The sequence below is a fragment of the Saccostrea echinata genome, unplaced genomic scaffold (assembly GCF_033153115.1).
Source record: "Saccostrea echinata isolate AGI-Se365-2 ecotype Australia unplaced genomic scaffold, CSIRO_AGI_Sech_v1 ptg000016l, whole genome shotgun sequence".
NCBI classification, from domain to species: Eukaryota; Metazoa; Mollusca; class Bivalvia; order Ostreida; family Ostreidae; genus Saccostrea; species Saccostrea echinata.
The window spans coordinates 23,161,472-23,184,016 of NW_026889765.1; the positions used below are offsets into that span (position 1 = coordinate 23,161,472).

A 22,545-nucleotide genomic window follows, 5' to 3' on the forward strand; every position below is an offset into this window, starting at 1 on the left:
ATTTATTAATCTGAAACAAATGTACGACCATTCGAATTGACAACTATGGTCAGTTCTATGGAAATTGTGTGATTATCCTTTTGAACCAATGAATATGCAGTTTCGTACTTCGAAAATAGTGTTTCTAGATGCATTGATAACAACATCAAGACAAGTGAAATTCAGACTCTCTCTATCGGAGAGACGCACTTGTGTCTTGAAAGGAATGGAATCCAATTTTTATACAAACATACAGTTATTGTCTAAAACTCAAAGGTTTGGAGAGCCATGGAAACCTATCATCATACCAGCGTTTAACACAGGCACAAGAGGCTTGCATGTGTGCTATTGCAGAACACTAAAATGTATCTGGAAAGAAAAATTCTTCTCGTTGTAATGAAAAGTTTTTGTTTTTACATTACAAATCAGGTCTACAAAGACCAGCATCCGAGAATTCCATATCAAGATGGGTTGTGTCTCTTGTGCAATTTGTGTATGTAGAACATGTACGCCTGGAAATAGACAAATATTAAGTTTATGGGCCCTTTTCAATGGAGCAACAATAGAAGAAATTTTACAGAGAGCACACTGGGCAACATAAACCAGCTATATTCTACATGAGGGATAAACCTCAAAGAGAAGCTCTGTTTGCCAAATCTTCAGTGCTTGACACTTAGAAATGGGCAACGCAGAAAGAACAGAAATAGAGTACACCTGTAATAGTGATTGTAATCTTTCACTATTTTTGTAGATAGTAAATGGAATTAAGCTATCCCACTCTAATTCTGCTACACATTCTGCAAAAAGTTAATTCAAAGAAGTATAGATATTGATGTAATTGATATTGATGTAAACTGGAGGTTTTTAAGGGCAAAACCTCTGTTTACTTATCGGCATCACCCTTTTCTGAATGGGTCTTAGATGTCTAGGTCCTCTGATGCAGAAGTGCTTGCGCATTATGGTTGTACAAACACTGTATATTACCGAAGAGGTGGTCCCAAAAGTTAAGGAAAAATTTTAATCAGCCCGGAGAAAATGCAGAAAGTTTAAGCAGATTAAGTACAGATATTTAAACAGTTTTAGAAAACGTTCAAACTTTCATATCCCTGAAAAGTTCCTAAGGAATAACTTCATATCTTTTTTTAAATCGAGTGAAAAACTTTGTCTAGATATGATATGAAGAAATAGTAAAATCACTATTAGGTCTTCTGTGTAGATGGGAGACTAAGAAAAGTGGAATGTCAATAACCCAGTATGAATAAACTTCTTTGAAAATAAATAATGATTATGAGAAAATAAATAGTAATTAATTAAAAAAAACATTTTGATTTTATAAATTAATTTTAAGGTTTTCCTGTTGGGCTGCCAACTACATGGACATCTATGAAAAATAACCAGACTGTGGTCGAGATCACCTTGAACCATTGGGACAATGAGTACCAAGAGGTCATGTCAAGGTTTAAAGCCTCCAGTAAGAGTTCAGTGAAAGTTTCAGAGGTAGGACAAATATTCTTTAAATTATCACATTAAAAAACCTATCATGCTATTTTTCTCTTTATTTGAGAACTTGTAAACCAGAAAAAAACAACAACGGTTATAAATATATAGAGAAATTACAAAATCAGACACTTGAGAAAGCATCATACTAGTAATGTAAAAAAAAAAATCAGAAAAAGTGTATAGAAATAAAAATCAGTCAGTATAGCTATAATATCTTTTGTTTGTAAAAAAAAAAAAATCATATGATGTCAATATGATTTACTGGTATATTTGGGTCGCTCGCTTTTTTCACTGCTTATATTGATTCATATTGATTCATAAAGGTTCGTGTGAGATTTATCATATAACTGATTTTTCCTCGAGAACTGTACACTGAAATAAATTTAAGCACAAAATTAATATGCAAATAAGATCCATAATCCTTTGACATTTTGTTTTCTCTTTTAAATCTAAAGAAATGAAAAAGGTGAAGATAACAAACAGAGATTGGTTTCAAAAAATCTATGAACGATACAATTCTGTGAAGAGGGTATAAACACGGAAACCTGGAAATTCCAGAAGTGGGATCAAGTGCCTAGGGGTAGTAAGTATCCCCCTGTTGACGTGGTACACTCGCCGTGAGTCCTATGTATTGTTCAGGTGGATGGAACGTTCCGTAGTCAAATTCAGTATAAAATCAAAGGCCTGACAATGGTACAAAACAAGATAGCCAAAATAACGACTCAATGATAGGTTATATTTGCTAACAATATCATGTTAACCACCATGGAATTTACAAAATGCTTTCTTTAAACGAGGTTGTTGAAATTCCTGTAACATCAAATTATCCGTCAATAGCCTGTCTCAGTTTAAAAAATTTATCGTACTCGGAGAATGCTCTTGAGTATTGAATAAGTTGGGAGATGTAAACACTGTGTGTAGATGATAGCGGATATTACTACATAAAGAAGGATTACGTTGATGATGGAAAAGTTAAAGTCATCTCGTATGTCATATAATTTTGTTGTTAGTTGGCCCTTATCGTCTATAGTCAGTAAAACAAACAAATATGAAGATGTTGCAGACTCTGTGGTGTCTTTTATTTCAAGTTCACTGGGTTATATTGAATCGGCATATGAATGAAAGTAAACTATTGTTAATTGATAATACATAGTCGATACATCGAAATGTTGAGTTGAAGGCCACAGCAAGTCAGAGTTCACTTCTTCTCATGTGGGAGTTTATTAATAAATTCTGCTTCATGGGGAATATAAAACAAGTCATCTAATAAAAATAGATATTTAAGGAGGGATTCTTCTCATATTTCTTGTATTAAAAAATTAATTAAGTGATGGTATCAATTAGATTAAATTTGACCGTTTTATTTTAAAAGCAAGGTCAGGTCAAGGTCATTATGTTTTTCGTTGACCTTAAGAATAAAAAAAATTACTGATGCCAATCATTCGATGCCTACTTCTATTTCAAAAGATTGAATGTTTTTCTTTTTGCGTAAAAAGATATTACCATACAAGGTATCAGAAGATACTACCAAATTGACATGAATGATTTAACTAAAATAGATATTGGCTAATCCGAATTTCCTCTATTTTTCTTAGATTTTAAGGATATATTAGTTTTTTTAAACGCTTTGTATATTTAAATTTTTCTTATTTTCACATATGGTAAAGTATTCATATGAAGATACAAACTGATAGAAAAACAAAATGTTTTGACCGTTTACTAAGAGAGAAAAAAAACACTTATTACGGATTTTTGATCAAATCGGTACTGAGATCGGAAGCCTTTAAAAGTGAACAAAATTATACTTTGTTTGAAAAATCATTTTTATTTGATATATTTTAAAACTTCAGTCCATTATTATTAATTTTACTTAAATTTGAAATTTTCGTAAAGTCTTTGATTGTTTAAAAATCTTAACTAAATTCATTTTTCTATAGTAATTTTGAGAAGCAGAAAAGGAGATATTTTCATACGCCGCCGTTCCGCCAAAAATATAGTCCCTGCTAGATTTCAAACTCAGTTTACAATTTCTATACTTAAAGTTGTATAATTATGATGAGGAAAGAAAAATATGATATTTTAATTCCCTTACATCTAAATATATAAGACATATAAGCAAACATACTTTGAATATTTCATCTAGTGAGAAACCAGACAAGAATCCCTCCTTAAGGTTGTAAACAAAACGACAGTGTAAACTATGTCCAAGCCCGTTTAAACAGTTCAGATTGCCTTGAGACTCTTCCATTTAACGTATCAAGCATGTAAAAACTGAAGGTAACATTGTACAAGTAATATCATCCTAACAGTGGGAATAAAGTAATCAAATATAATCGAATAGTAAATTGACTCATTTTGACATCCAATAAGTTTTATAAAGATGGTTTAGGTTAATACGTGTAAATAATATATAATGAATATATATAGGAATAGAGTCATATTTGATATGTGCCTGATGACTGAGTAGTCAAGAAATTTAATGTGCTTGTTGTTTGCATGTATCCAATATTAGACATTATACCTTTCTTATCGGGCGAATATTTTTTGATAATCAATATTTTCACAGAGAAAAACTTCTTTCAATCAAAAACAATTTTTTTGCGTTATATTTGTATGACATTGTAGATACGCAGAGTGCAGAACCCATTTCTGTATCAGCAATATGTTGTAAAAAGGAAGGAAATCGAAGTGAAGAATGGGAAAGATCCTCAGCAATGGTTGTGGCATGGGACCTACCCAGACACTGTAGATAAAGTCATAAACAATGGATTTAATAGAGGCTATTGTGGCAGGAATGGTATGTACAAGTTTCTGTCCTTCAAGAAAAATCTGCAATACATGGACCAAAGGCATGTGTTTCTAGCACAAAGCTAAACTAAAATGCTAGGTTGCAATGGAAATATGGGTTATAAAAAAGATTTCTTTTATCTTGAAACGTAAATTTTTCATTCTAATATAATGTTATAATCTTATGACTAAAAATGTAATAATGAATGACAGAATCACGCCCTGGATATCAATATTTGATCAAGGCATCTATTGTAACCTCTGTGTAGCCTTGGTCTTTAAATGGGGTCATCCTTTTATCACAGATACCTCACATGTGAACTGTTTTGACCGCATCATATTTTAAAATATTGTCCAGTTTTAGCAGTGTTGCTTTCCTTGAAAGAGAAGACATCTCTGTTGAAGATTACGTATGATCCCGACCTGTAGGACCAGGGAGTACCCCTTTTCCCACCATCCAAATAATTTTTATTGCATATACTTTACTAAAGAAAACCAGGGTTTTTAAGAAGCATCTGATATATTAATATGTAGTTATGATTAAAAGTAAGATGTTTAAATGTCCAAACAGGTAAATAATCAATGGTAATTGAAGCATAAACATTTCATAGACATGCATAAAAATCGTGCTCACATGTTTTTAATGAGTAAAATGTGACATTTTCCTTAATGCGCCCAGCTGTGATCAACCTATCAAATCGTCTGTTTTACTGGACATTTAATAGTGCAGTGACAAACCTAGAAAAAGACGCTTATTTTTCGAGTTTAATGCACCGACATACCCTACGGCTGAAAGTTATATTTTATAAAAGAGACATCCCTTCTCATGCATTTTCGCCCGATCGTAGAGTTTTCTCGAGTCAAACTTTTTTAAATTGCGAATTAAAGTGAAAAGGGAGGGGGTTAGCATATTTTGTCTGCTGATACTATTCTTCACAAGTTCACATTTGAATTATATAAAAAAGAAGTAAATCTTTGTACGTGATAGGATACTTATAACTATCTAAGTTAATATTGTGAAATTAATTAGGGTCTTCCGTCTTCATCGGAAGACCCTTCTATTATTCTTCGGTGTCTTTTTCACTTTTATTATTATTATTATTCTCTTTTCTTCTTACAAATTCTGTGCAGACGATTTCACGGAGATTGCTCGTTCAATTTCATTCAATTTTTCATGATAAATGCGTTGACATCTGAAGTTAATTCCGGCATTTCCGTTAAGTGATATTTACTTCCGGTCGGAAGTTGTTAAACGAATCTAGAATTATAAACAAAACAAAAATGTTGATTATTATGCTTTAACGTGTATGACGTCATATAGATGATTAATATACTTCAGAAACAGAAAATGTCTTTTAAGAGTTCAATATATTCAAAATTAATGATGTTTAATATGTAAAAAAAAAATATTACTTCAAAGCAACAAAACTCAAAATTTAGTCATATTTCGTATTTTAGGGGTTGGGGTGAAAGGGGGGGGGGGGAGGTACTGTCGTTTTTTGATTTCCTAATTACTGTTTATACATGCACCTGTCTTAATACAGGTATTGTCTGATTGAACTTTATGAACAAAAACTTGTACATCAGCACTGAATTGAATCTACTCCAAGATTTTACGGACAGACAGACGGACATTATAGTTCAAATTTTCCTTCTTTTTCTATGAAATCGATATTTTCACTGTAAAAATCTATTTTCCATACAAATTTATTGCAAAATCCGAGAAAATTTATGCTTTTTTAATATATTCATTATTATGGTCAGATTTCAATCATTGATCTTTAACCTCCTTTTATTTTAAATTTTGACCATATAATTTTCTTCGACCGGACGAAAGTATTTGCTTAACAATATACCTTTCCAAAAAAGAACAAATTAGCCGTAGGGTAGGGTGGTGCATTAATTTCAAAATTTTGATGGTCTTGTCACTCCACTATAAACTATGAATAATTCATACACACGATTTCTGCAGATCACCCGCCAAGTACGCCCATCTTAGTTTGCGTGCAAGAGGGTCATCTGAGGGCGTTGTGTAGTAGGCAAGAGGATAATTCAGATTACTCGTTTCAATGAGGCAGATGAAAATACTGAGTAGTACATTAGCAATTTTGTTTAGTGTATATGTTCTTTTAATCAGGCTTATGGGCAAGGATTGGGTGATAACTTGGGGTTTATACTGAAGTCTCACAAGAACAAAATGCCATAGTTTGAAAAGTTGACTTTAAGGCTCTATATTCTGTAAATCAAATTATTGATATTATGGGGTTTCGTTGACGACACTAAGGAGTTTTCGTTAATGTACATGTACATATTCATTTGTCGGGGAAAATTATGATTATGCCGAGCATTGTGACCAATGGACCTTTGAATCTGTTTGAACTTAAGTAGCGTGTACAGTAAAACACATTTACAGCGAACAGGTTTATTTTATCATTTATTATTTATTTATCATAATATAATATTTATTATCATTTATTTATTTATACTGCGTAATTTTAATTTCAGTGACATGAAGAGCTAAACTAATATATCAATGAATTTATGTTTTATATAATGAATGCATTTTCTAAATACTAGGTACGAGATATGGTGCTGGGGTTTATTTTGCTGTGAATGCGTCCTACTCTGCTGGGTATTCCAGACTTGACTCTGATGGACTCAAGCATATGTTCTCTGTCCAAGTTGCGACTGGTGCTCATTGCGTGGGTAATAGTAGCATGAATGTACTCCCACCAAAACACGGTGCAGGAAGTCATGTGACGTACGACTCTGCCTCCGATAATCTCTGTAATCCGGAAATGTATGTGATATTTCATGACAGCCAAGCCTACCCGGCATATCATATAATCTTCAGATAATGCATAAACTAATATATCAAGAAAAAACACAAAAGCATGGACTGCTGTAAACGCGCTGGATTTTGCATTGTGAATTAACATTGGAAGCATTTTCAAGTACTACTAGTAACATATATGGTACGTGATAGGAGTGAAATCATTTGTAATTGCAATCAAATTGTGTGGTTGAGTTCAAGAAAATTTTCTACTTTAACAGTAAAATAATAATGTAGGTTAACATTAATAGTAAAGATGAAAATGAACAATTTTGGTAGATACACTTAACAAAACTTCTAAGTGTTCACTCTAATAAATGTATTTATTTAAAAACTACATGATAGAATGGTATGATATTTTCAAATTATTATAACCAGTGAGTCTTCTTAACAACTGTCTAAAGAAAATCAATTATCACCGATGAAAACCAATGTCCCGTGACGAAACTTAAAAACAATAAATATGTACTTTGCGGCACGTGCTTTGTGTAATCAGTTTCTTTTTGTGACCATTATCGATTCTTAAGAACTGGTTTAACTAAAAAAAAACACAAAACATGGGCAAAATGACCATTGAGGAAGGAGGGAGAACCGTTGGAATGCTGACATCTGGATCATCCTTACGACACGTTTTATTCACTTTTATTTAAGTGTTTATTTGTCCTTGATATTACTTTTAAAAATTAACAACCAGTATTAAAATTCATTAAAAGACATTTTGCTATAGGTTGTGCGTCATTTTCATCGCCAACTTATCACAATTTGAAAGCTTTGGACAAAATTTAACAAAACCGGAAGTGATCTGGATATTCGTCTGAGGCCAACGTTTCGCGTCACAACCAGGTTAAAAGATTGTTACATGGTCCTGAACCACTTTAGATTTATTTAAATTAGCAACTTCAATGGTAAAAAAATGGCAACAAATTGGTGCCCATGGCAGTCCAAAATCATCTCAAACAGTCTGAATCATCCTTAAAGAAGTACATTTATGTGCGAGACGCCCAAGGAGTGTCTAGGACCAAAAGGCATCTGTGTAATGCCCTGGCCTGCCAAATCCCCCAATCTGAATCCCATTACACACATTTTGGACTTTTAAAAGGAATGTCAAAGCCCTCTCCACCCACGCAATTTCAGCGGTTTAGAAAGATCCATGCAGTAGGTGTGGCAGCAGATAGGTCAACCTCCTATTCTGGGGTACATTGTATCCATGGGAAAAAGGATGTCTTGCAACAATTAGAGCGAGTGGTGGTCCTACTCCATAGAGATTATTTTTTGTGAATTTTTATTTCGAGGGTACATCATGTGCTTGACACTTTGCTTTAAGGGTTTGGTTTTGTGTTCATCCAAGTGAAACTCGTACGAAATAAAAATCTCAATATCTTAATAAATACTTCTTGCTTACTCTTGAAAACTGACCTATGACACCTTCCAGGGGAAAGCTGTCTTGATATGTATGCAGTTTGGTTGTCACTTGCAGTGTCATGCAGCAATAATGTGCATATTACACTTGCAGGACTGCACAGCTACAGGTCTAACAAAACAATAACATGACATTTGTTGTATATGTGCAGATAGTTGAACGTCATGGGTACAACTATTTGTTTCGTTCCTAGCAATTCTGTGCGTACTTTTTCCATAACTGTCTGTTTTTCATCAACTAGGAAATCTGTGGGCTGCCATTCCGGTATTGAAACCAACTGTCTATTTTTGTAATCTGTGGTCTCTAGTACCCCAATTACACAAAGCAATTAGAGAGATATCTCGTAAAACATCTCCAGTTATTACAATGTTTCGATCTAAATGTTTAATATTGTTTATTATAAAAGTAACATCGATGTTTACGTCATATCAGGGAATGCTCCGTCTTTGATTTTACAATGACCAGATAAATTAATACGCGCCCAGTTTTAGCTGTTCCGACTGAAGTTAACGTCTGTTATTTCTTTTGCAGGTAAGGCTATTAATTACCTTTTATCAAATAAGCATATTAATCCTACAAATGTAGGACGATGTCATATAATATTGAAAAATATTGCACGAAAATTAAGAACTATATTCACTCAGCGTAGTTTATTTCTGAGGTCTGTCATGCGATATTCGGCTAAAGTGAAAGTAGGAGCTGGTAAGTTGATATTTTGTGTTTATTGTGAATTATGAGCCTTATCTCAGATAAACGATATAACGCCTAGTATCAGTAATACATTTTGAGTATGACAACGCCTGCGATCTGATGCACATCAATTTTAAAAAGGTTAAACGTTATACAAAAGATCTGAGAATTTCCACGTGTCTGTTGCAGACCACAATTTGGTAGCGGGCAATAGTTAAGGTTCCTCTGATAAATGTTACTATGTTTCAAAATATCAAAAGTATTCGTCATTGTATCAAAATATAGTTCAGTTAAAAACAGGGTTTCAAATATTATGAGTAGAGTAAATAACTAAATTTTGTTTTCATTAATGAGCAATTTTTGTGTAAGATCCTTCATTGAGCCTCAGACACACCAAGTTAAATGTCCAATGACGGCTAAGTGAAGTGGCTCTACGTAGTACACATATATGGTAAATCAGTTGTGTTATTTGTAAATCAGAATTTTGATATTCAAATTTTATTGCTTTAATTCTTGTTTTAATACTTCTTGTAAAAGAGATGCAGGTATTATTAATTATTTATATAAATAATATTCACATAAGTTTGTACTATGTATACAAACCATCATTTTGGACTTGGTCCTTCTAATTTGCAGATTAGTGCAGTGTATGTAGTTCTCATGGGGAAAAGTAAATTAAACGATAAAAATTTTCAAGGATGTCAACTTAATTTGCTTATTGCTTGATATGTATCAATAATTAATATTCTCTAGTTGAAATGGTTAAGATTGAAAACTTGAATTTCTGCAACTGCATTGGTCTCATCAAAAAGGGAGTATAATAAGGGGTCTTACCTGATCTTAAGTTACCATTGAGCATGCTGAACCAAATGCTACCAAGCATGTTTATTTTTAATAGAATGTTCATTTTATGAAAGTTTTCCATATGCTCAATCAGACTTAGGTTGTTGGTTGCACTTGTAAGGAAGAGATAAGGTGCTGGGGGTGGGGTGGGGGGTAAATCTTGGTATTGATCCATAAATACCGTAATATTCTTGTAGAAACCTCTAAGATTTTTCTATAAAATTGAAAAAAAAAATGAATGTTCATGTAGCCACCACTTTATGTCAAAGGTTGTTACTATTATTTTTTTTTTTGAGGACCTGCATTTTAATGGTACAGACAAACCTTGTTATTTCTATCCTGATGGGACCAATAAAAAAAATCAAGAAATCAAGAAATCTGGTATAGTTTGACACTTTGAGGTTAAAATGCTTAAAGAAAAAAAATGGAAGAGACTTTCAATGAAATATGAAGATAACAAACAATAATCAAATTCACATTCACATTTATTCAAATTGATGTTCAAAAGATTGAAGCAAAACTCTATTCTTATAATGTCTCATAAAAAAAAAAGTTTTATCAGAAACAGTTTCGGGAAATTAAAATCATTCAGTTAAAACACTAACACCCTTCAATATATTCAACAAAGATTAATATTAATATCTAGTTTTAAAAAAAAATGTTTTTTTAACTTTTTTCCTAAAATTTATTATAACTATGTTTACCATGTTTACAGAATGCCTTGTTTCACAAAAAAGAACAATGTTTAGATATTTTCTCTGGACTGCCAATTTCTGCATTTCATGTGATACCTGTGTTGGAGCCCTCCCAAAAACCTCCCTTGTAAGGTAAGTTTGTATCCCAGTGAAATGATTCTGCAAATTTAATAGACATGTGTATAAGGGTATAAGGTAGGTGTTATAATCACAGTGAGCTGACTAGTCATCTTCATTTGGATTCAGATGTTATTCTAAGTGTACAGAATGAAAGAATGTACAATTTTTATGATGAGAAATATATATGCGGTTGGATGAAAAGAAAGATCTTGTTTAAGTGAATGTTGTGTATGTGTCCATCACATTGTCTCAAGCCATGGTTGGAGTCCACCTAAAGCTCTCTCCTACATGTACCCAAGGCTGCTTGAGCGAATAAAGTATCGTTATCATGAATAATCAAACCTTATGTGTGATGTCACGTTATAAACCAATAAAAGTAATTGTTTATATTGCAGTTGACTTTAACGATAAAAAAAATGTTAGGTAAACAGTGACTGAAAAAAGAAGTCACATCAGACTCATTAATCTCTATATGGATTAAACTACTCTAATCTACACTAGTTGTAGATTAAAATAAGATATATTCAATGCAACAATCAGTGTTAAACAACATTTACAATGTGACCATCATTGCTGAGGGATGTGTAGCCTTTGACCCTGAAATTTACATGTCTATCTTTGCATGCTTTTTACGTAGTCATGATGTAAAGATTTAACTTTCAATTTAAATTCCCTCTTTGAGAGTGATCAACAGTATTGTTTTTTTAGTGGTATGTTATAAATTATTTATATTTAATATTTTACAGATTTCAAAGTTAAGGAGATCATTCAAATGACAGAGGTTTTGGTCCATGTTGGTTTGTCTCAACAGTTAATCTTTTGGAAAGCAGTGTTGGAGAAAATATCAGGAACATGTGAAGACTGTGATTTTGTTTCATATGATATGACTAGAGAAAGTTAATATTTTTGATTTCATGGTTGTATGAACAAATGCATTGAACTTTCCAAAATCATTGAAAAAGAACATATGATGACCAAACAAAAATACATATTTGAACTTTCCACGAGTTTACAATGAAGAACATTTTGGGATCTTGATACAGGATATTATAATAGTGTTTTATCTAATTTATTGTTTAGTGCATTAAATGCAAAAATGTTTTAAAGTCACTCTTGTGAAACCCATGCTAAGAACACAGGTCTCAAATATCTTAGAGAGTTATATTAGAGTTATATTGTTAGAATTGAAGCTTATTTATAAAATTACACCTTATATCTTTAAATGAAGTTTCACAAAAAAATAGTCAAACTTGCATATATGTTAAAAGAAATATACTATCCTGGAAGTGATTAAGAATAAACTAGAAATATGTCCATAGGACATGAATGCCCCGCCGAGGGTATATTAGTAACACAACATTTTAACACAAATTGAGAAAAGTGAGGTCAAGGTCAAAGGAAAGGTCAAGGTGAAAAAATATTGATGCAGTTGAATAGCTTACATCAGTATGTATCAGCATATAAAGTTTGACACTAATTTAAGAAAAGTGAGGTCAAGGTGAAAGGAAAGGTCAAGGTCAAAAATTGTTGATGCAGTTGAAAATATTACATCAGTATGTATTAGCATATGAAGTTTGATAAAAATATTAGGAATGGTTTCTTTAAAACTGAGCTAAACAATAATTTAAGAAAAGTGAGGTCAAGGTCAAAAATATTGATGTAGTTGAATAGCTCTCATCAGTATGTATCAGCATATGAAGTTTGACACTAATTTAAGAAAAGTGAGGTCAAGGTCAAAGGAAAGGTCAAGGTCAAAAATATTGATGCAGTTGAATAGCTCTCATCAGTATGTATCAGCATATGAAGTTTGACACTAATTTAAGAAAAGTGAGGTCAAGGTCAAAGGAAAGGTCAAGGTCAAAAATATTGATGCAGTTGAATAGCTCTCATCAGTATGTATCAGCATATGAAGTTTGACACTAATTTAAGAAAAGTGAGGTCAAGGTCAAAGGAAAGGTCAAGGTCAAAAAATGTTGCTGCAGTTGAATAGCTCTCATCAGTATGTATCAGCATATGAAGTTTGATAACACTATCTTGAATGGTATCTTTAAAAAGTGAGCTAAACACTTATTTAAGAAAAGTGAGGTCAAGGTCAAAGGAAAGGTCAAGGTCAAAAATATTGATGCAGTTGAATAGCTCTCATCAGTATGTATCAGCATATGAAGTTTGTTAAAAATAAATTGAATGGTTTCATTAAAACTTAGCTAAACACTAATTCAGAGGTCAAGGTCAAAAGAAAGGTCAAGGTAAAAAATGTTGATGCAGTTGAATAGCTTACATCAGTATGTATCAACATATGAAGTTTGATTACACTATCTTGAATGGTATCTTTAAAACTGAGCTAAATACTAATTTAAGAAAAGTGAGGTCAAGGTCAAAAGAAAGTCAAGGTCAAAAAATGTTGATGCAGTTGAATAGTTTACATCAGTATGTATCAACATATGAAGTTTGATTACACTATCTTGAATGGTATTTTTAAAACTGAGCTAAACACTAATTTAAGAAAAGTGAGATCAAGGTCAAAGGAAAGGTCACGGTCAAAAAATGTTGATGCAGTTGAATAGCTCTCATCAATATCTATCAGCATATGAAGTTTGATAAAAATATCTTGGATAGTTCTTTGAAACTGAGCTTTGAACAGAGCTAAACGCAAAGTGTGACGGAAGGACAGACGGAAGGACGGAAGACGGACATGACAAACACTATATGCCCCGGCCATATTCATGGCGGGGCATAAAAAAAAGTTCATTTATCATCCTTTTCTTTTGTTCTTCTCGGTGACTTTTTTACAATAATCAAAGACATTTTACATTTTAGCACATCTGAGCAGAGGCTCTATTGAACTTTTCTGATCAAAGAGTCTCTGGTGTCTCTCCATCTGTCATCCATAAAAATAAAACCCTAAAATAGGGGTATCAAAGTTTGACATGGGAATAGATAGGAAAAAATCGCCCTTTCATGAACAACAAGGTAATGATTTACTTATAATGTATGCAAGCATTCTCAAGTAGTGAAGAATTCAAGTTGGTCAAAATCATGGGCCAGACTTAATTTTATAATAATATTAAAATATTCTCTATTTGTATTTTTTTTTTCAATTTTTTTTTTCTTCAAATAAATCTGAGATCAGATTTTATATATAAATTGGTAAATGCATGTATACATGTGAAAAAAACTTTAGAAAACATACAAGCCATGTTAGCCATATTGATAATGAAATATCCTCATGTGGAATCAGTTTTGGATTAAACATGGCCTTATGACCCCAGGGTGGGGCCACACAGTATTAGCTCAAATTTGTTTTTATGAGAATTAAGGGGAATAAGAATGTCTTAGAAATCTGAAGAACACCAAGGTGACTCAAGTGAATGTTGTGGGCCAGCCTCTTATTTAAATTGTACACTTTCATTATCCCTGCAGATTTTTAACATCTTATTTGGCATATTTTTTTAAGGAGAAAATTATTTTTCTAACATTAATTTCCCTGTGTTTTATACACACCAAAGAGTAATGCTTTAGATACATCTGGGCTTTCATATAAAGTGCTATTTTTAGATCAACAGTGAGTCTCTTTAATTCTATTTTTAACACATTGCCATGTGGTTGGGACTACTTTCATGGCTAACATTTTCTTGTTTAACTAACAAGTATGCATTTAAAGAAATGTACCTATTGTAGTGAGTTTACATTTAAAACAAAGGTTCTTCACAAATAGTTGTAGCCACTTAATTGGTTTAACTATTTCATATTTTTTTGGATTTTTTGGTGCACTACTAAAACCTGTGGCTGCGCAGTCCTGCAGGTGTATTGTGCACTTCATAGCTGCAAACTGCCGCAAGTGTCAATTAAGCTGCATATACCCAGAGATTGTTTTCATTATGAAGATGACATGGACCAGATTTCAAGTGTTAGCAAGGCTTAATTTTTGAGATATTAAGGTTTTTATTTTTAGTGAGTCTCACATGGCTGCACACAAAACCAAACCCTTAAAGTCTGACGAGATACTGACATGAAATTTACGCAACATCAAACTGAAATATGCGTCATTAACCATGAATAAAAGATATTACTTATTGTGTGCATTTGTTCTTTATAACTTAAAAAATGTTAGGTGAACACTTAGAGGTTTGGTTCAGTGTACAATAAATCAAATAAGGAACATTTTATTTGTTAGAAAACATGTTAATATATAATTAAAAGTATTAATTTAATTGTTCATGAAATTATTTTTGGGATTTCATATAAATAAACATTTATAAACGTGTAAAAATTATACAAACCAAGGCATTCTTTAATGAATAAGCTGATGTCATATAATAATTCATACATTATAGATGTACATTTAATGTCATGGGTTGATGATTCTTTTACTAATGATCAAAATGCTGATCTTTTCAAGATTTTTCAAACTTTAATAATTTCTAAATAAATGTGGTCGTTTTTTTAAAAAAAAAATTAATTTTAGAAATGAAAATCTATATTTGTGCATTTAAAGAAGATTTTATTTTCTTTCTATCACTACATGTATTATGCGTAAGTAGTAGACGATATATATGCATGTATTATATTTTGGCAATTTACAAAATGTTGTATTAGGAGAAGACTATATCTAAGTTTCTGAATTTGTGTCTGATCCTTTTGACTCTTTGTCAATAAAATATGTTAAATTCAATTCAATTACAGTATAAACTTGTTGAAGCCACTCTTCTATTGAAAAAGGTATCATATCTGTTTAAAATTCTTTTTCTTTTCTTCCGAATTGATTTAAACATAAAGAATTTGTTCATCTTAAGAACTTTTTTGAGATATTTTTTGTTTTGCAAAATATGAAATGATTTAAACATAAAGAATTTGTTCATCTTAAGAGCAATTTTAAAATTTTTTTTGGTTTTGCAAAATATGAAAAAGAAGACCTTGATACTTTGTCAGAATAGATTAAAAGTATAAGATGGATGTTGAAAACCAGCGTTAAACGATTGAGGAGCAATATGAAAACAAGATATCCTTCTGTCTCTAGTAATTAAGAGTGGAAAAGAAATTAAGGATGTACAACACACCTACCCCAAACATTTCCTGTCGTTTAATTTTCGCTATTTTTGTATATCTTATACATGATTTAATCTACTATGTGTATGTACATTTTCATCAAAATCGTTCGAGCCGAATTTGGACAGGAAGTTCCTAAAGTTACCTCCCTTTGGCTGATCACGCGTACAAAAAAAATTCAACCAACTAACTATAAAATCCCTTATTTTAGAATATTAAAGGTTAGGCTAGCTGTCAAAATTTGCTGAATCGTTTGTTTAACTATTAAACACACAAACAAAGTGATTTTGTAGAGGTAAACTTCGAGAAAAACGATTTTGAAGAATTTAAACTGAAAAACTATGGTTCATTTTTGCATTGAAAAATGCGTGATTTTCAAATGAAATATTTTTTATGAAAAAATCTGTCGTTTAATTTTGAAAAAAAAAATAATTACTTCTTGTAACTGCTGATCAAAATGTTCTTGATAATTTTTGAAATTTTTTTAAACGACGCGTTTTGAATTTATAGCGGAAAATCTCCCCTCCCCCTCTCTCCGTAAGTTACGTTTCTCACAGCGTCTTTCAGACTTGGGACGAAAGGAAAGCTATGATTCTACAAATACAAATAAAAATCCCTAGCTGCAAAATATCTTTTACTTAAAAAAAAATGAAGATGAATAAGCAATTTCTGAAATTTTAAGACCCCCCCCCCTCCATTCTTCTCTGCAATGCAGGACATTTGAGCTTGAAAAAAAAACATTGGTTACGTCTGCATAATATATATAATTGGCATATTGAACTCCTAAAGTAATGTCCTTCATTCGTGTATACAGATTAAATATTGACTACTAAAGTTTTTTGTTATTCTAAAAATTATTTTTCTTTTATATTTATATTGTAAAACTATTTTTGTAAGGATTTTATGACCACGTGTCTGGTTTGGAGTTCTTATACACAGGTGCAGTTTCAAACCTTTATATGACTTCTACTTGCATTGAATATTATTTTTTAAGTGAACCAACAGTGGTGTATGTACAACTCTCTTGTGATGAAAATGGAATTTATGTACATATAAATTTTAAATTATTTCTGTTTTCAAACGAGAGATGTGCTCCCCCCCCCCCCATCCCCGGATATTGTATCCTTCTGTTGTTTCAATAAATGGAAATGATGTATTCGTCCATATTAACTTCAATTGTACCAAATTGCAAATTATTTATCAATATTAAAATTATTCACGTGCCTGAATCATCTACAATGGTATCATCTACATTGGTATCAATCGTTTTGTTTTTATTCGAGGAAATGCGAACTGAAAGTGTTTACAGTAAAAGATTTTCTCAGTGGGGTGCAACCGTTGTATTAATTTCAGTAAATAAATTTTCACTGTTGATACTTACTTTAATTTGTATAAACTTTGGCTTTCAGTTTTTGTGTTCCTTGCAACACACTGTAAATGTATCTGTGTATTTGTGAGGGAAAAAAACATAATTCTTCGGAAAACAGGAGGAATAACTCAGCTAAGGGGAGGAAAGACATATACCCTCTAAATTTTTAGATCTAGAGTTGTTTCTCTTTCATCAGTGATCTTCTGAAAACGGTTACTCTTTTTAATCTTATTTTATCAAAGAAAAGCAAGAAAATGTTTATTTCGTAATATGATAATATTTAGACATACCGGTAATATTTATTCTCAATGTTATGCCGCCGATTGTAACGCTCGTCATTTTGACGTTTAAGGAAGTTTAAGGAACCTGTCTTTTTTTTCTTTTTTATGGAGGGGGGGGGGGGATTTATTGCAATTGCGCAAATGATAAAGGATAGGATTTGGTATTCCAAAAGAAACCACAACAAAAACCTCTATTCTATTTTTTTTTTTACAATTAATTACATCGGGATCGTATCGCTCGTCATTTTGACGTTCCGTAATTAACGTCAAATTTAACGTTATGTTAAACGTTTTACTGAAATCGCAAGAGTTATCTCCACAAGTGTGTTGTACGTCTTTAAATAGATTATACGATCAATTTATACTTGTCCCAGCTGACAAAGCAGGAAACATAACTGTTAGTCTATATATTCCTATAAAACAAAATTGATTTAAAAAATCTTTGACATGAGAAGAAATCACTTTCTGTTGCCTTAACTCGGCATTCAGATTTAACGGCGATGTTTTATCAATAAAAAATAGCTATTCAAATCATATGTCGACTCAGTATATCCGGATAAACTTGACGTAAAACACATCACAGAGTCTGCCACATCTGTTAAACGTTTGGATGATTTACTGTCGCCCGCGTGGGTGCAGTGGTTAGAGCATTTGCTCTAGAGTCACGATGTAAGGAGATGATCCTTCCTTCTCGGGATTGAATCCCACTGGGGGACTTGGAGACCGGTCCTTCGGATGAGATAGTATAAGCCGAGGTCCCTTGTCGCAGTAGATGCTGGAACTATACGCAATTGCCCTGTTTGCCGAGGTCTAAAATTGCAGCCATCCACCGGATCGTTGTGGTCTCATTATGAGTGAAATATTATCGAAAGGTCTCCATATCAGTGAAAAATTAACGATATAAACGTTTAACAAACAAACAACTTGACTATATATAGACGATAAGGGCAAACAAACAATTTAATTGTATGACTAACGAAATGAGATCGTCAGCTTTCCTTATTTGTGTAGTAATATTCTGCTATCACTTCATATGGTGTTTACATCTCCCTTCTTATTCGATACTCAAGAGCATGCTTAGAGTACGATCAATTTTTAAACCGAGGCAGGCTACTGACTGATAAGTTGATGTTAGAGGGATTTCAACAAGCTCTTTTTAAGTTAGCATTTACCAAATTCTGTGATCAATATAACGATCATGTTAACAAATAATACATATATGTCATTAGGTCGAATTTAATATATTTTTTCACACCAACTGTAAGGCCTTTGTTTTCATGAGTCATTATCAAAAGCCGCAGAAATAAAGTATCAGGAAAATCAACAATTTTCTTGCATTTAAAAGTAATTTTTATTTTAAAATAACAAACAACAAACATATATCTGAAGAAAACAAAAACACCTAACTCCCACCTAGAAATTATTTGATTTCATAGTAAGAAGAGATCAAAGAACTGGTTCTCCTAAAATTTTGTCCTTCCTGTTACAGATGAAAAAAATACAAGTTTCACTATTAAGAGGAACAAAAATTATAATTATAAAATTTGTTCAAACTAGATTGTGAAAGCATGACAATTAAAGAATCAGTAATATTTTTCAATGAAACAGAAGCAGTAATTTTTACAATGATTTTAGAGACAATTTTCAAAACTGAACAACATTTTGTTCAATATTTTCACCATTTTACAGTCATAAAAGTTAGTATGAAAAATAGTATGCGCACATTTGATTAGAAATGGCATCTTAGATATACATGTAGATCCAATCTTTGAACAATTGTATATAAACAATATATTTTTATAATTATTGTGCATGTAACCGGAAAGACATGCCCATAACAGGAAAGACGGTATTTTGCAACAGACATGTCTCTCCTGTTACAAAATCCTAATTCTGGTTAAGAGATGATTGGAAAGTAAATATATCAACAATTTCACAGTTTGAAATCTGTTAATATACCGTCAAAATGTAGATAAATCTAAAACAAGTCCGTAAAAACATGACAGTGAAATTTTTTAACCTTTAAGTTAAAGAGTATAACAAGAAAGAACAGAACATGCAACAGGAGACAAGTTTTTGTGTATCTAAATGAAATTCTTCATTTTGTTAAACACTGACTTTAGAAAATCCTGAAAATTAACACTGGTGTCCCCAATTAATATATGGTAATACTTTAAGTCAAGTTCTAGATATGGACAAATATTAAGAACAAAAATTAAGACCTGTCCAAATTACACAATTTTGTAAGTAGTAAAAAAAATATTACGTGTATTACGTGTAAATTAGACATACCTTGTAACTAGAATTATTACTGAATTACATGTACAATATAAAACAAAACAGGATTTACATACTGGAAAGTGCTTGCCATTGCAAATACTAGCTTTTACAACATAAAATAAAGTATCAGGAAGGACAATTTGTAGAGCTTAAAAAATGATTAAACTTAACAGAATTTGGAAAGGCATCTCTTTTTTGTTTGATTTTCTTTGTCTTTCGGCTTTAGACATCCTCATTCTTACCTTTCTCACAAATCAACTGTTTTTACTAAATACTGTACCTAAAATATTAGTTTTTAAATAGTATGTTTTTTTTTTGGGGGGGGGGGGGGATAGGCCCTTGGAATTGGGAATTTCATGACATTTTATCATTGAAATTATATCACATTGGGAAATTATATCACATGACAATTTTTCAGAAATAAAAATATTAAAAAAATATTCTGAAATATATTTTACGTAACCGTTCACTTCTCTCAAATCTGAAAAATTGTTGCCATTATTGGGAAAAAAGTTAAAAGGTTGCAAAGGAAAAATTGAAAAATTGATTAATAATATGTTTAGAGAGCAAACTATTAGATTATAACAAGTTGTGAATGAAAGAAACTCAAAATGTTTATTTCTGTCCTGTGGCATCCATGATTCATTACTACAGAAAAAGATTTGGTATGTTGAAAAGTACAGCGACAGTTTTAAAAACGCAAAAACAATCATCAACTTGAAATGATGAATCAATTTAAGACCCATGAACGTTGCCATTCAATCTAAAAAAAAATTAGATGTTTTGAATTCGCTATCATTTCTCTAATGTTTGAGAATGGTAGCGGATTCGGAAGATCTTATTTTAATTATAGATTGGAAACTCTTAAATTTTTATTTAAGTTGAATTTAAAAAAAAAAAATTCAGAAATCTTATGTTGTTTGGCAGTCTCGTGAATATTCTTCATCTTCAAGTTAATTCATACATTCTCTGTTGTCAAACATTCAGTCAAACATTCCTGTTAACGAAATATCCTCCTCCAACAATCTGATATCATTTGACATTTATTTTTTTTTTAATCTGGGTCTCCCAGACTTCTAAATAGAGTTTGCAATAATAAAAGATTTTTAAATAGTTTTGTTACTAATCTTTTGTTTATTTATTTACTTCTTTCAACGAAGACCAATATCGGTTTCCATTTATGCATGCATGACTACAGTCATTCAACATTTGTTCAAGAGCGCGCGCTCACACACGCGTGCATATGCATGCTCTTGCCAATGGATTTCCCGTAAACCATTATATGTATTTGGAAAATAAGTATTAGGGAATACAAAGAACAAGCTAAAGGCCCATGGGCCACAATACTCACTGATTAACTTTAGCACTGCTGTTCTTCTTCAGATTTTAGGAGATTTTTTATATTCCTATCGTATGGCCCTATCCTAACTTTAGGTGATCTCTGAATCCACACAACATGGGGATATGCTTATATATCAATATGACTAACATGGTCTTGCAGTTATGGCGAAGAAAATTATCTTCTTGTACATGTTTTCTTGCGAGATATCGATTAACCAACTCTAACTCGGGATAAATCCACATAACTTGGGAATGTTGCAAATTAATGACTTTATTGTTGTTCTTGGAAAGATTTCTGCATGACAATTTCATGCATGCATAAACGTATTCGAGGTTTATACAAATTATCACGCAATTCAAATGCTTGATCACATTATAAAACCAAAACAATTTGACAGTTATTCCTTAATGAGAACCAACATATTGGAAAATATATGCAAAAAATAATTTGAGTATGTGTTTGAAAAAGTGAAACAGAGAAAGTGTTAATTTAACTAAGTTTATTTCAGTTGGTCTTATTTCGGTGGTTGTTTTGTTGCTCATAACGGTGTAGAGCATTACATTGCATGCAGAACAGTGTAGAAGAGTGCAGGCAAGCAATATTATTTTGCATTTAAAATTTAAAATTTCACTCATCAGTCAAATCCGAGAATTCATTCCTTTTTATGTTTGGCTTATATTACCAACAGTTAGTCGTTAAAAAAAAAATAAAAGACAGAAAGAAAATCAGCAATCATTGTTGTCTTTTGACATCATTATTGATTATAACTTTGGATTCATATTAAGAGGAAAATCATATAGGTACAAAAAAATCTATCAATTTTTTTGTATTAAAAAAATTGGAAAAAACGCTATAAAAAAAAAAACTATTTTTAAAGGAAAAAATGCATGGGAATTGGAACCATATTTTCAATTAAATGATATAAAGCAAAATTTGACCCTGTTTATTTTGATTGGCCAATTTCCTAGACAAATACAGTTGAACTTCGGTATCTCTAACACTGATATCTCGAATACCATGGATATGTCGAATTGATTCTGAAGTCCCAAACACTTATTTTTTAAGTATTTTACCCTCGATATCTCGAATCCTCTGATATTGCGAAATTTTTTCTCGGTCCCATTGAGTTTGAGATAACAAGGATTGACTGTATATAATAATGCGCATTTCTATGGAACACTATGCAGTAGAGTGCACTCAGAGTGACTAACGGTAATGTCACTTGTAAAGTTTCTTGTAAATGGATGAATTAAAATAATTTACCGGTGCGTTATTATCAATTAACATGCGCTAAAAATTCAGCCTATGTGAAAAAATTTCTTTAACTCAGCATGTTCCTTTTGCTACTGGCTTAATGTAT

At 31.8% G+C, this 22,545-nt stretch overlaps 1 protein-coding gene across 1 annotated transcript; it reads left to right on the top strand.

Moving 5' to 3' along the window:
* The first annotated feature begins 1,324 nt into the window (after positions 1 to 1,324).
* On the top strand, positions 1,325 to 7,126 carry LOC133189025 (protein mono-ADP-ribosyltransferase PARP15-like). The gene is made up of 3 exons (XM_061324467.1): positions 1,325 to 1,476; positions 4,105 to 4,276; positions 6,844 to 7,126. Exons 1-3 carry the CDS (start codon positions 1,363 to 1,365, stop codon positions 7,122 to 7,124), a joined length of 567 nt encoding a protein of 188 aa, XP_061180451.1. The 5' UTR covers positions 1,325 to 1,362; the 3' UTR covers positions 7,125 to 7,126.
* Positions 7,127 to 22,545: the final 15,419 nt, after the last annotated feature.

Excerpts from the sequence above, each read along its gene's own strand:
- LOC133189025 (XM_061324467.1), top strand. The coding sequence starts at position 1,363 with ATGAAAAATAACCAGACTGTGGTCGAGATCACCTTGAACCATTGGGAC. Across the intron at positions 1,477-4,104 it reads GTTCAGTGAAAGTTTCAGAG|ATACGCAGAGTGCAGAACCC; the intron begins GTAGGACAAATA and ends ATGACATTGTAG. Across the intron at positions 4,277-6,843 it reads AGGCTATTGTGGCAGGAATG|GTACGAGATATGGTGCTGGG; the intron begins GTATGTACAAGT and ends TCTAAATACTAG.